This window comes from Clupea harengus, chromosome 24 (genome assembly GCF_900700415.2).
Source record: "Clupea harengus chromosome 24, Ch_v2.0.2, whole genome shotgun sequence".
NCBI classification, from domain to species: Eukaryota; Metazoa; Chordata; class Actinopteri; order Clupeiformes; family Clupeidae; genus Clupea; species Clupea harengus.
Genome location: NC_045175.1, coordinates 17,016,269 through 17,031,183, shown reverse-complemented (window position 1 = coordinate 17,031,183; position 14,915 = coordinate 17,016,269). Strand labels below are relative to the sequence as shown.

The 14,915-nt window shown below is 40.7% G+C and overlaps 2 protein-coding genes across 3 annotated transcripts; one reads left to right on the top strand and one right to left on the bottom strand.

The window, feature by feature from the left end:
* Positions 1-1,146: 1,146 nt before the first annotated feature.
* LOC116219115 (polymeric immunoglobulin receptor-like) lies at positions 1,147-7,584 on the top strand. Of its 2 annotated transcripts, XM_042703461.1 has the most exons (7): positions 1,147-1,260; positions 1,587-1,904; positions 2,177-2,521; positions 2,723-3,541; positions 4,093-4,191; positions 5,295-5,341; positions 7,533-7,584. In XM_042703461.1, the coding sequence occupies exons 1-4, from the start codon at positions 1,212-1,214 to the stop codon at positions 3,109-3,111; spliced, it is 1,101 nt and encodes a 366-aa protein (XP_042559395.1). In that variant the 5' UTR covers positions 1,147-1,211; the 3' UTR covers positions 3,112-3,541; positions 4,093-4,191; positions 5,295-5,341; positions 7,533-7,584. The 2 variants fall into 2 exon arrangements, with proteins under 2 accessions (XP_042559395.1, XP_042559396.1); XM_042703462.1 differs by lacking the exons at positions 5,295-5,341; positions 7,533-7,584 and adding an exon at positions 4,309-4,401.
* Positions 7,585-9,668: 2,084 nt separating this feature from the next.
* Positions 9,669-14,569, bottom strand: LOC116219152 (CMRF35-like molecule 8). Its single transcript, XM_031562155.2, has 6 exons — positions 14,329-14,569; positions 11,850-12,997; positions 11,693-11,719; positions 11,361-11,471; positions 10,485-10,537; positions 9,669-10,235 (listed from the first exon to the last, which is right to left on the bottom strand). The coding sequence occupies exons 2-6, from the start codon at positions 12,070-12,072 to the stop codon at positions 10,029-10,031; spliced, it is 621 nt and encodes a 206-aa protein (XP_031418015.1). The 5' UTR covers positions 12,073-12,997; positions 14,329-14,569; the 3' UTR covers positions 9,669-10,028.
* Positions 14,570-14,915: the final 346 nt, after the last annotated feature.

Genomic DNA, 14,915 nt, shown 5'->3' with positions numbered 1-14,915 from the left:
CTCTCCCTCTCCCTCTCCCTCTCTCTCTTTATCTCCCTCTCTCTCCCTCCCTCTCTCTCTCTCTCTCTCTCTCTCTCTCTCTCTCTCTCTCTCTCTTTCTGACTGTGCTGATGAAGACTTCCCCCATAGCCAGGGCGAGCTCTGCAGCCACAAACTTACTTCCTGTGGTGGACAGTAAGAGTCTCTCTCTCTCACTCCCTCTCTCTCTTTCTGTCTCTTTCCCTCTCTCTCTCTCTTCCTCTCTCTCTCTCTCTCTCTCTCTCTCTCTCTCTCTCTATCAACATAAACCTTTCAAACCATGCACACATCTTGAGAAGCCACACTAAGCGTAGCCCATAACCAAGGCGAGCTCTGCAGCCACAAACGTACTTCCTGTGGTGGACAGTAAGAGTCTCTCTCTCTCTCTCTCTCTCTCACTCTCTCTCTCTCTCTCTCTCTCTCTCTCTCTCTTTCTCTCTCTCTCTCCCCCTCTTTCTCTTTCTCTGCCCCTCCTTCTCCTTCTCTCTCCCTCCCTCTCCCTCTCACTCTCTCTCTCTCTCTCTGTCTCTCTTTCTGACTCTCTCTCTCTCTCCCTCTCTCTCTCTCTCTCTTTCGCTCTCTCTCTTTCTGACTCTCTGCCTCTCCATATCTCTTGAACTGAGAAAGAACAACCGTGACTTCTTTAAGCTGCAGTGGAAACAGGAAACAGCTAAACCACAAATGGGTAGCATGAGAGCAAGATAACCATCAGAGATGGATGGGTGAAATAAACGTACCAGACATTCCGAGGAAAAGAACCATTCATTTTAAAGAAATTACCATTAATCTTAAGGAATTGACCAACATAATGTGTTGCTATTAGTATGCTATACTAATTAACTAATTTCATATACTAGGCAGGTGGGATCTGGGGGCTTTCTGTTAATATGAAGAAGGCTAAATCATCATCATCCTCCCATCTAAACAGACAGGGATAGAAAGTAACCCAAGCAAATGCTAATGCTAATTAATGCCAAATGCTAATGCTAATTAATGCCAAATGCTAATGCTAATTAATGCCAAATGCTAATACTCTATCTCTTGATGGAACACAAAAAGAGGAACTGTCACTTTTTGTGCTGAATAAAACAAACAGCTGGTCCTCCGATGGTTAGTGTGAGAGAACCATCAGAGGGGGAGGGAGAGAAAAACTCAAACGGAAGCCCTTACAGTTAACAAACACACACCCGACGATGAAGACAGACACAAACCTGCTCCTTTTAATCCTCTGCCTGGCTAAAGGTAACACAATTTACACAGACCATACCTATTGACTTACACCGTACTAAAGATATTATTGTGTATGATCGTGTGAATGTGATCGTTATTCTGGTTTCCACTCAACAACTAAAGGTTTTGAGGAAGTATAAAATTACTTCTAGCCCGTGAAGTAAACAGCTGTGGAACGTTAGTTTTGACCACCTTGTACATAACGTTAGCAGTTTATTAGCCATCTTCCAAGATGTGCTACCAATTTTAGGCCCTGGTCATTACTTATTGTATTATATCATGTAAACTTGTCGAAGCTACGGTATTTGAAAGCCAGTCTAATGCTTGCTTATTGGCAGGTGGGTGCTGGGCTGTTACTGTGGAAGGATATGCTGGAGATTCCATTATCATCAAGTGTAAATATGACCAAGAATACACAAAACATCCAAAGTATTTTTGCAAAGAAAATGAGTTTTCAAAGAGTTTCCCCTGTAATACTCTAATACAAACCGAATGGAGTGAGGGGCGATTCTCTCTGTATGACGATAAGGACAGTGGATACTTTAAGGTGATCATGAATAAACTAACAAAGACTGATGAAGGGAAGTACTGGTGTGCAGTGGATATAGATTTGTCTCTTGATGAATACAATGAAGTCGATCTGAAGGTGAGAGAAGGTGAGTGCATTTTTGTGTCTAGATGCTGGCTTGCAGTGTTCAGTGTAAGCATTTGGTTGCCATTCTGAGCACACACCTTTTAGTTCCCTCTGATTGATTCCTGTTTTGCATGCATTTCTTTTTTGATGCCATTGTGGTACTAGGACAAGCGGACACTATTGAGCATGTGTTAGCTTGCATGGCTAGCATTTTGAAACTCAGCCGGATAGGCTTCTCTCAAAAACACCACTGTTACAGTTAATGATTGTCTTTTTTGTTTAAAATACAATTAGGTGGATCACCCACAACCCAAGTGACAGGATGCGTAGGAGGTGCTGTCATGATGAAGTGTAGCTTCTCACTTAAATACGCTGACAACAAGAAATACTTCTGCAAGGAAAACTCTCAGGGCCCTGGATGTGAAGGCATAATAGAAACGCATGTCAACGACCAGTGGAGAACATCGGACCGCTTCTCTCTATTTTACAACACCTCTGGAAAGTTCGCTCTCGTGAAGATCAGAGGGCTGACCGAAAAGGATGCTGGGAAATATCAATGTGCAGTGGACATACCTTTTGCAGGCCATATTCAAGTAGCTGTTGACGAGCACACTGAAGCATATCTGCATGTGGAGGAAGGTGAGGTGAAAACACCGACTGCTGACTATATGAACATGTCATGTGATATATTTAGCATACCATGAGTTATGTCTAACATTTAGCTGTAGACATAACCCCTCAGATCACTCTGATAATAGCAATAATTTGCACTTGTGTTGTTCTTTTTAAATGAATAACAGCTTGATGTTGGTCATTATTGTTGTTGATTGTTAATATCAGATCCCTGCTGTGAGCAACCCATGCATGTAAATGCTGTTGTTGGACAACACCTTAACATCACCTGCAAGTATCCCAATCGGCACAGAGAGAGACCCAAGTTCTTCTGCAGGGAAGCTGATGCCATTGGATGCAGATACACCTTTACAAGCCAAGACAGCAGGGCAAAGACAGACCCTGGTTTGTACTCCCTGCATGACAACAGAGAGCGCCGTATATTAGTGGTGTCCTTTAGAAATGTCACCAAACATCACGGTGGCCATTACTGGTGTGGAGTGGAGGTCAACTGGGAATCAGGAGGTTACAAGGCTTTCATCACCAACGTCTCCCTTAGTGTTAAAGGTAATAACAAAATCGTTTTTTTTCTTTTTTCAGCGTTACATCTTCACTGACTGGGCTATGGAGTCTCAACTTTCATTTGTGTTAATGGGTCAAAAAACGCTTGTGTTTGACTTAGGTTTAAGTACTGAGACTCAGGGAATGGGTTAGGCATAGTTCACACTGAATCACAATTGCAGTTACATTTTGTGTACAGATGTGTTTATCCAAGTCAACGGCATCACAGAAATGTGTTGGCATACTATCAATACTAGAAGCGAGACTAAAATTAGGTTCCAACTGAAATCAAAGTTTACCCTGTAGTTTAAAAACATTCTTCTATAATTTCAGCTTCTCCAACTTCAACCAGCTCATCTAGGACAACATCATCAAAAACAACAACAACAACAACAACAACAACATCTGCACTGTCATTTAGACCATTCTCTACAGACGTAACTGTATATGGCACAGACTCCTCTGCACCCACACCTCAAACTCATGGTAAGAGAAGGAGAGAGAGAGAGATGGAGAGAGAGAGAAATTGAGAGAGAGAGAGAGAGAGATGGAGAGATTCAGAGATGGAGAAGGAGATAAATGGAGAGCGAGAGAGATGGAGAGATACCGAGATGGAGAGAGAGAGAGATGGAGAGATACCGAGATGGAGAGAGAGAGAAATTGAGAGAGATATATGGAGAGAGAAAGAGAGATGGGGAGAGATATGTGGAGAGAGAGAGAGAGAGAAATCGAGAGAGAGAGAGAGAGATGGACAGAGAGAGATAGAAATGGAGAGAGAAAGAGATGGAGAGAGAGAGAGATTCAGAGTTATATGAATACATGGTAAGGCTTTGTTCTTTAATATGGTAGGATTGCTAAAGGCATTGGTTGTAGAACTCACCCTAGTTCTAGTGTGTTCTCTCAGGTTCCCATGTAGTTATCTCTGCTATTTGTGAGGAGTTCTTTAATCTTCCCATGTGGCACACTCTGACTAGGATGTGTTCTCTGTGGTTCTCCTTGCGGTGCCCTTTGTGTTCATTGTACGGTGTGTTCTTCAGGTTCTACTGTGGCCCTCTTTGTATCCCTGACCGTGTTCATGGTGATGTTTGGAACCGCTTTCTTAATTTGCATCAGGTGCAGGAAAAGGAGGGGTGATGGTAAGAAAACATCCCTTCTCTCTTTTCCTCTGCCCCCCCCCCCCCCCCCATCATCTCTTGTGCTCACCCTCTATCTCTTCCTGTCTCTATATATCTTGCTGTGTTCTTGGAACGCAGGAAGGGAAATGCGCCTCACTTCACAAGCGAAACCATAATACACCATACATCTGGCCTGTAGCTTTCTGTTCTCTATTAATGGATTTATTTAGATGATGTAGAGAGCATTCTTTATCAACAGCACACACCACACTGGTTAACTTCCTGTGTCGAGCTTCTCTGTTACTGGAACTTGTTTGCATAGACAATAGTCTTGCTATTTATAGTAAGTGTTAGTGAGTTAGTGAGTTAGTGAGGGTTCTACTGCAGCTGATGCTCCCCCTGCTGTACAAAGGGTGAATTGATAGTGAATTAGTGAGGGTTAGTGGGGTTAGTGAGTTAGTTTGGGATCACTTCCTTCATTTGTTTCAGACACAGGGAGAGCAGAGGTGGGCAAACATCCCTCTCCTTTTCTTTGCTCTCCCTTCCACTCCCCCCCCCCCCCTCCCGTAGTGGTCTTCTCCTTATTTCTCAGTAGCATAAGGGACATCTTTGACATCACAAGGCAGCCTGCTTCTAACTCTCTCGACGCCGTTAGATTAGGTCAAAACATGTTTGAAAGCTTAGTTATTTACATGTTAGTGAACGTCGAACTCTGCACTCTTTTAGCCCAGTCTTGTTTTACTGTAACGCAAGTAGTCTTGCTATTTATATATTATTATATATTAGTTATAATATATTATTTATATATTATTTATAGCACTGCTGTGGTACAGTGGGTGAGGGTTCAGTCCTCGTAGGTTCACTGAGTGAGTTAGTGAGGTTTCTAATGCAGCTGATGCTGCCCCTGCTGTACAAAAAGTGAACTGCAGGTCAATACTTCTAACAGCTGCTAACAGCTCAATACCACTAACAGCTGAACCTCACAACGAGCTGTATGAGACATAACACTACAGTTTGCTACTTTATATGAAATGAATGGCAATAATTCATAATAATAATTCATAATAACATAGTTACATTGTTGCTCTACAATAACATATGTGTGTGTATGTGTGTGTGATCAGAGTCATCGCCATACCATAAGGACACTGCTCAAAGCAACAACAGAGTGGTAAGTAAAACTATCGGTCTGAAATTACTCTTGTCTGAACACAGATATCTGTCATGCATAGTAAATACATTCATAAGGGTTTAAGATACACTAATACCTGACAAAAACATACCAAAGACCTTCATAGCGGCATGTAACTGTTCATAACTGTCTATCACCTCAAATATTATTCAACATTCATAATATACTTATGTGTAGTCATATGTAGTTAACCTGTTCATGTCAAGACACTGTTGTCACTTATCAGTTTGATATGTTGCAAGATATTATGTATATTCCTATATTGCCGTACCATAATTTCCAAACTACCGTGGTGTTGATTGATCAAACCAATTGATTATTGGTGCATTCATTTCATAACATTTCTGCAGCCCTGCGGTTAATACTCGGGTGCGGCCTATACGAGGATATGCATTTCTTTCCCCTGGTAGTTAGTAACACGGACAGTACAGGTTGAATAAGTCACTCTCTCTCCCTCTCTCCCTCTTTCACGTATTAATGCTAGTAATGTATCAGGTAAAAACAACATGGGTCACATTTTTAAGTAAATAAAGTAACCAGTGTTTTGCATGCCTTTAAAGCTCCCAGGTTTTTGTCCTAGTCATAAAATGAACACCCCCAGAAACCTTTAATCTTCTACATATATGCCACTTGTGCATCAATGTTTTTGGTTAGAGGAAATATACAAAAATATCAAGGCATGTCAGACTACCTAACAAAGTCTAACAGGCCTCAGTCCCCAGAGGGTTAACAGCACTACTGGGTGCAAACAGTTGGCAGTTGCTAGCGTGTGTCAATATGAACTCCTAATATGAAGCTGCATAGCCACCCAGAGGGTTTCTACCTTATACTATAACATTTATATGAGTTAAATTGAGGAGAGAGTAACATCAGCTATATAACTAGCTATCATTGAATGCAAATAGAACTCTGCATTTAAACCGTTTAAAGTTATTTAAAAGTTCCCTTAGCTAGCAAGCTAGATAGCATAGCAACTAGACAACTATATAAACCAGGAAACATAATTTGCTGCATAGCCTGAAGAAACTATTAATTTCTCAGAAACTGCTCACCAATAAAGGGCAAACTTCAAAATGATCACATCCACTTGCGGATTATGTTAAATGGCTTCACATTGACATTAAACAATCCTGAGAGAAATAATGGGACATCAGCGAACTAAGGGCTTACTCTGATATCAATGTTTATTCTGATGCCAATGTAGTGAATGAAGGGGGAAAAGTCCCCCTTCCTCCTAGCCCTGCTTGAACACTTTATCAATGGTTGCGATTTCCATCAAAAGATTATTATTTATGGAACTAGGCCGGCAGGAGATAAATTGACGATTTGACTCTACCCATTTAAATCCCATTCCAACACGACAACATAACAGTAACGTACCGATAAATAAACTGCTCAACAAATGGTTTTCACTGTGAGAGGCAAAGAGGTTGTCACAACCCTGGCTCCTGATCCTGGTTCATGCGTTCACTTTGTTTTGTCTTGTGTTTCTGTTCCTGGTGTTTGCTTCCTTGGTCGGCCATATGCTTCTTTGTTCAATTCCTGTGTTCCCTGTGTCCGTTGTCCCCATGGTGTCCCCACGTTGTCCCCTGGTGTGTCTTGTTGTTCCCTGTCCACGTGTGTCTTGCTTTCTCAATTACTCCTGTGTAATTAAACCCTTGTGATTCCTCAGTTCTTTGTATGTCAGTGTTCAAGGTTAGGAGTTTGTGTTCACGCTGTTTCGCTGCACGTATCCTATTCCTGTTTGTAATCCATGTTGTAAGTAAAGACTTCCTTGTTTTCATTTAAAATGTGTCTATGTGTCATGCATTTGGGTCCTATCTAAAGCTTCTCCATGACAGATGTACTTGTGTGTGTGGGGAGGGGTGCAGTGTCTTTGGTTTGAATGCCCGTAGCTACTCCATACAACTTATAAATGGCTAGTAGTGCTCGCACCACAACTACATGGCATTTAGTTTTACGTGACACAATAACATTGAATAAACCGCTAATATATGGGTTGAATCAATTTATGTTATAAAACTACATAAAATATTGTCACGCGTTTTATACATGGTGCAGTTATAATAGCCTGGGAAAATACGAGATGCATGCCTGTTTGAAGTCATTTCAATACAAAGGTTCTCTTGTTTATTACCAAATCATCTCATTCATTTTCTCCCTTTATTAGAGCGCTCTTGCAAACGGTGTTTATGAAGAGGTTAAGGACACCTGCATCTCAGCATCTGAAACTGTTTATGCTGAGGCTCAACTACCCACAAACCCCTGCACCAACCCAACCTACTCAACTGTGCAATTTCCCATAAGCCACGGCGGTGATTCTACGTACTCAACTGGGCAGTCACCTGCAGATCACCCTAGCTATGCCTCTGTCACGTTCCGGAAGAATCCGTCCTCAAACATTGATTCTGTCACACTCAATAAAGATGATACTGCTTGTGATTATGAGACTGTGAGCTGCCCTTCTCCAAGTACTTAGATATACCTTACTGCTTTTAACTTGTATATATTGGGACAGTTTTTAAAATAGCGTAAAGCATATGTACTGTCATGCTAATAATTCATGGAATATAATCATAATCTATTTATAATCATGGCTCTCATGCTATGGTTACTGTGTGTTGTGAGGCATTTAGAGCCAATGGTCCTCATAGCATTTTTCTGTGTTGCTAATGTTGTATTTTATGTTGTATGATATAAGTCAATGAAGTGGGGAAAAAGGTATTTGTGTTTTGCAACTTTAATAAAAGACTTGAATGACACATTGTGAGTGAAGATCATTTTGTTCATCGTCATATCCAAATAGAAAAATGTATGTGGATGGATGAATGGATGGATGAAACCGTGATATGTAGAACGTAGGCTATTTGAAAGGTAAACAGACTGTTAGGCTACCAATCCAAATGCATATATTTATTCATGTAGGCTAAGGGCTTGTAGGCTACACACTTTTTCATGAAAATATGACTTTGCCTAAAAAAAAAACAAAGACACACACACAAACACACAAGCTGTGGGTGAGGTACCCCGCAGACCTGTAGGTTCGACACAGACACACATATATATGGACACACACATATATGGACACACACACACACAAACACACAAGCTGTGGGTGAGGTACCCCGCAGACTTGTAGGTTCGAGGCCGGGTGGTGGGGCTGCTCTATTCCCTATAAGGGCCTTTAGTCTATGGTGCAGTAGAAAACCAAAAGTTTGATAAAAAAAAAATGATATGACCCACACACATGAACACACACACACACACACGCACACGCACACGCACACGCACACGCACACACACACACACACACACACACACAGACACACACACACACACACACACAACACACACACACACACACACACAGACACACACAGAGACACACACACTAAAACACAAACACACAAACATGCACACACACACACACACACACAAACAGACACACAAACACACACATGCATACACACACACACACACACACACACACACACACACACACATACACACACACACACACAAAGACATATACACACACACACAAACACAAACACAAACACACACACACACACTTATGTACCATAGACTATAGGACCTTGTAGGGAAGGGGGAGATCAGTCACACCACCAGGCCTCCAACCTACAGCTTGAGGTCAATGACAAAGAGCCAGGCTTGTTGTTATGGCAGTCAGAGTGCATACTCAACCGCAGTGACGGCACTCCATGAGTGTGAGAGTGGGAATGAGTGAGTGAGTGAGACAGAATGTGAGTGAGACAGAATGAGTGAGTGAGACAGAATGAGAGTGAGACAGAATGAGAGTGAGACAGAATGAGAGTGAGACAGAATGAGAGTGAGTTGGGTAAAGAGGGCAGAAGATCTCTGATCAAGATCAAGCTCTGCGGTCAAATAATGTCAATAATGTTTTGATACACAATACACATTGGTGGCTAAAGACATCTTACAATCACTCGTTTGTTTTAAACATTGAATAAAACATTTATTTGAAGCAGTTTTGGTTCTTATATTCATTACACAGAGGTACATGTCATGACAAGCGGCACCAAGTGGAAGGTCATTTTGTTTTACCAATATGCCCCAAGTCTTTGTATATGATGTTAAAATACAGAAGCACACATTTTGGGTTATACTGGGAAATGTCTTTATTTAAAACTAGCACATCATTTTTGTTTAAGAAATAAAAAAGCAAGATGTACACAGAGTAACATATACCACACAATAAACAAAAGATAGAGAGAAAAGGTTATGTGAATGATGGAAAAAATGTTCTAATTTCAAAAAGACATTCATCATTAAAGTCTACCTATATACTGACTATAAAAGCATCTGTGTGTTTAAAGCAAAATTTCTGAGATTTATTAACAGTGTGTGGCACTATATGATGTACCAACGAGATAAAACAAACTGAGATATTAAGTAGAAATAGCTCAGCAAAAGACATACAGTTCAGGATTCAACAAGACAAAATCATGACTCAATTAAATCTAAATTAATATCATGAGCGATCAATAACCTTCTTTGCTAATATATGGTTTCCATGTTGGTCCTGAACAGACATCTGCTGTGTTTAGTTAGGATTCACAAGGATTATCGGCATATGAACTGAATCACCTTGGTTTGTGCTGGGGTTCAGATGCTGGTACACTGATTACTGCTGGTTAGTTCTGGGGTGGAGAGTGTGGTAGATTGAGTCATTCTGGCGGGTGCTTGCAATCAGGGTCTGATAGGTTGTGGTGTCTGACATGTTGGAGTTCTGGTAATCGGGGTCAGAGTATGGTCTGTTACTCCTCATAGGGCCTGTTGGGGTGTTGGCTTGAGGCTCTTGTACACCAGCATTCACATAATCTCCAGTCCCCTGATAAGAGAAGTCAGAATTCAAATTTGTACTGTCTTGCAGCAGCTACCAGCATTCAGAAAGTACAGCTGACTATAGGAACAACATGTACAGCATTTAGTATTTGAATATGAGAAATAATTCCAATTAAATTCACACAGCACTATGATTAATGGAATTGCATTCAGATGGCAATGGCTAATGCTTAGCACAATGGCTAATGCTTAGCACAAGGTGTGTGGTTACCACAAAGCATTTTCACTCACTCACCTGTGTGTTTTCTGCTGTGTTTGTGTAAATCGGTATATCTGGTGAGGTAGGAGCTGTCAGACAATCAGAACGTAGTTAAGTTACCAGTGGAGCCTAATCATGAAACTTGCTGACAAATAAAACCCTCATTTAACTCAATCAACGTGTTTCATCCTTGCTATGCTACAGTATATACTATAGGCTATACTTATCCCTTATGGAAAATGTCTGTAAATAACATACAGGAATCACACTTGCCATGTGCAATACTTGCATGATAAATCTGTGGAGAAGAACTTCCACACACATTCATACTAAAATGGCATAATGCCCTTCAACATAAAAGGTAGGTCATATATAAAACATGTTTTTTCTAAGTAACTGTATTTGAAAAAGGCCATAATCAGGTGTGTTTACACAATGTTATCGTATATACTTTATAAAAAATAGACATACATAAATTTTACAGACTTCAGTCCATACGGGATATTTTGGACTGAGGTATGTGCGAAGCGTAAAAGTAGACTAATACGTCTGTTGAGTAAAAACAATGAAAGAAAAAAACCACGAAAGAAAGCAAAAAGTGTGGTTATGACCTCTCACCTCTAAGAGATGTTCACAGCCTGGGGTCAAATTGACCCCAAACAACACCTATGCGTACAGCATGTGTACAGAACATTGAAAACATATCATGATGTTCATTTTGTGTTTACCCAGTTGTCCCCATTCATTTAGGAAAAGTCATTAAACATGAACCAAAACAAATTATGTCAATCATTTATTTAGAGACATTAAACATTGAATGGAGGTCAAATTGACCCCAAACATAATAGGAGGGTTAAAGGTTCTTAAAATATAACAGAGAGGCAGAGGCAGGGGCAGTGAGCGTACACCCACCTTTTGTGATTTTCTTTCCAAATCGCCTACAAAAGAAAAGTGCCATCCCTAACACCAGGACCCCCACAGCCAGAGACAGGACAAGTGCCAGTGGGATAAGAGGGAGGTGGCCTGAGTGAAGATAAACATCAGAAACATACCAGAAATGTATTAAGATGCAAACACACACACACACACACACACACATACACACACACACACACAAAGACATACGCACTCACACACACTCACACATACACACACACACACACAGACACACACACACACACACACACACACACACACACACACACACACACACACACACACACACAAAGACATACCGAACTTACCAGGTGGGGGATTTCCTGATTGGTCTGCTGTAAAATCAGTATAAGGTCTTAATATTTTGGCAAAATATCTTATTGTTAATTAATTCAGCATCAGTTATGAACCTTTATGACCTCGGTCAATCAAGTAATCAAAGACGCAGCAAAATAGAACCATTACCATTCTTGACGTTCAGTATGACTTCAGTGATTTTGTCCACTGAGAGGGGAGAGTTCTTCTGAAATGAGACATGGACACCACACCAGTATATCCCAGCATCCTCTTTTGTGAGATTTGTGATGGAGACTATGAAGACTCCTCCAGTGGTGTTGTCGTAGAGAGAGAATCTTTTTTTGTCCTTGTAGGGACTATTGACCCATTTGTCCTTTATCCATATTAGCATTCTGTCCTTGCATGCAACACCTTCATTTTTACACAGGTATTTCAGCTCATTTGTGTACTTTATGTCATACGGGCACTTAATGGATATGTCTTGTCCCACAGATCCAAGCTCAATCCTGGATTCTCTTTTATCTGTCAATAAAACAAAATCCCCAAATGTAATTTTTTGTGTAAATAAATACAATTGATCTCAATTTCACCTATGCATCAAATGGAATCAACTGGTAGGTCACTGGCGATTGGTTACTTCAACTGCAACAGGTGACTTTGGCTTAAATCAAAGCCAGATCAGGGTTAGACTCACTAGACCATGAGTCGCCCACTAGGCATACATCAACTTCAACACTTTATCTTCTGTCACAAAGAAACAATAAAACAGCAACACAACATAAAACAACAACAATCAGACCATGTGAAAGAACAACATTGCAGCACAAACACAAATTAGATTACGTAAAACAGCAAGACGGCAGCAATAAAACACACGATAAAAAGAACAATAAGACAACGCAGCACAAACACAAATTAGATTACGTAATACAGCAAGATGACAGCAATAAAACACACGATAAAAAGAACATCAGACAATATAAAACATCAATGCATTTACACACCTTCTAACACATTCAGATGTACTGCAGTTCCCTCAATCCGCCTTCCATTGACTTTACACCAGTATTTGCCAGTATCACTCACTGTTAAGTTTCGCATGGCCACCTTAAAGAAGCCTTTTGAGTTGTTGTCATACAGAGAGATTCGTCCTTTTCCTTGCCAATGTTCTGACACATTGCTCATAAAAAAGTCAACACAGCCCAAGTTTTTTGCATCCTTGCAGAAAGACTTAGTAGATTTGTCAAATGTGGAGTTACAGTTGATTAGGATGGATCCCCCTGCATACCCTTTCAGGTTAAATGCCACGACCCCACCTGGCAATGGAAGGCAAAATACATGGGTTCATTTTTCTCTCAATTTCGTCATGAACACAATTAAGCAGTAAGTGTGCGCAACTTGTGCAATTAAATATTGCACGTTTGAGTGTTGAATGTTTAACTGTCTCTTACAAGCCACAGTTGTAGGTTATGGTTGTCTGTCTCTTTCAAGGCAAATTCCTATCCACTGCAAGTTGACATGGCAATAAAGAACATCGATTGATTGAACATTGAACTGGTTTATAATACGGGTAGATGAAATCAAGCATTCTGATTGGTTGAGAGTGAGTCACGGGGTGTACTTTATTGAGCCATAATGTACTGTACACCTGTTTACATTCACCTGAGCGTTCCATATCAGTGCGCACACAAAAACGGTAGATTTTGCGCGACCGTTTAAACAGCATAGGCTATTGAGGTTACGTTGTTATGCCCAGTGTTTAGGCCTAATGTTTAAATTAAATATGATTTCATTGAAAGTGTCCCATTGTCATTTTTGTTATTTTAATGGCAACTTTTATAAAATGAGCAATGTGAATGAATGAGATGGTGCGAGATCTAGCAAGGAGACCTGGGATGTTTTCAGACGACGCACAAATTAATGTCGATCTCCTAGCTAATCATCAACACACTATTGGTGCTAGGCTAACAAACGTGATGTTCCCAAAGCTGTTTGTCTGTTGCATAGCAACAGCCACACATACAGGGACTATTTTCTCTAGGCTACTGAAATGTGATACACAACGTTTGCTATTTTGTGCTGAAAGGCAGCTTACTATTTACTTACTATTTATAATGTCGCTGGTAACCGTATTATGAAAGCAATAAGGTACTCGAGGCAGTACTGTATTGTCAATAATGTACTGCTCCGCTACGCGTCGGGCCTAACAATACCCTTGAACAGTACATTATTGACGATACAGTACTGCCTCGAGTACCTTATTGCCTAAATATAACATAGGTTCATACTAAACATTACTCAACATTACTATCTCTAACCATATGTTCATTGTCAATATTACTCAACATTACTAACTCTAACCCTAAGTTCATAGTCAACATTACTCAACATTACTAACTCTAACCCTAAGTTCATAGTCAACATTGCTCAACATTACCCTAACCCTAAGTTCATACTCAACATTACTGAAGTTAGCTACTGTGGGACACATTTGTCCAAGCCCGTTCAAACAGCTGATGGCACAGAAACACTGAGCTGTATGTGGACAGGATGTTGGCCGTGGCCTACACAACAGTAAGAGCACAAGAGAGGAAGGGGGACTAGAGGATTACTAATAGAGGATATGAATAGAGGAATAGAGAATTACCTTCAATCAGGCAAAGGATTAAGATGAATAGGATCTTCATTGTCCAGATATCCAAGCAGATCGATTCTGATGTTTCTCTTCTCGCAACTCTGTCTCGATGACAGTCGATGATATACCGCTTTCAGCGTGCGTTCAACCCGGCAGTGGGTTAGTTCAGTCCTCCTCAGGTTCCTTTTGTATTGGTTATGAGAAGGAAATGACCTCCCCCTCTCTCATTTTGCAACTACTTAACACAATTTTGGGCTGTGTGCGCGTGCTCATGATTGCATGTGTCCTGTGACACACACACACGTACCCACTATCCCCCACCCTCCAGCTTGTGGTTTTAGCTAACATCAGTGTGAAGAGAAAGAGGAAATGAAAGTATATGTCATTTTTAACACAGAAAGGAAGCTGCCAACCCCCACATTCAAACTTTCACCTACATGTCCCCTGAACATCAGTGTGAAGAGAAAGAGGAAATGAAAGTATATGTCATTTTTAACACAGAAAGGAAGCTGCCAACCCCCACATTCAAACTTTCACCTACATGTCCCCTGAGACTCATGAACCTCATGACATCATGAGGCCTTTCTATCGAACGTGTG

Excerpts from the sequence above, each read along its gene's own strand:
- LOC116219115 (XM_042703461.1), top strand. The coding sequence starts at position 1,212 with ATGAAGACAGACACAAACCTGCTCCTTTTAATCCTCTGCCTGGCTAAA. Across the intron at positions 1,261-1,586 it reads AATCCTCTGCCTGGCTAAAG|GTGGGTGCTGGGCTGTTACT; the intron begins GTAACACAATTT and ends GCTTATTGGCAG. Across the intron at positions 1,905-2,176 it reads CGATCTGAAGGTGAGAGAAG|GTGGATCACCCACAACCCAA; the intron begins GTGAGTGCATTT and ends AAATACAATTAG.
- LOC116219152 (XM_031562155.2), bottom strand. The coding sequence starts at position 12,072 with ATGCTAATATGGATAAAGGACAAATGGGTCAATAGTCCCTACAAGGAC. Across the intron at positions 11,720-11,849 it reads CATACTGAACGTCAAGAATG|CAGACCAATCAGGAAATCCC; the intron begins GTAATGGTTCTA and ends CTGATTTTACAG. Across the intron at positions 11,472-11,692 it reads ATCAGGAAATCCCCCACCTG|GCCACCTCCCTCTTATCCCA; the intron begins GTAAGTTCGGTA and ends ATCTTCACTCAG.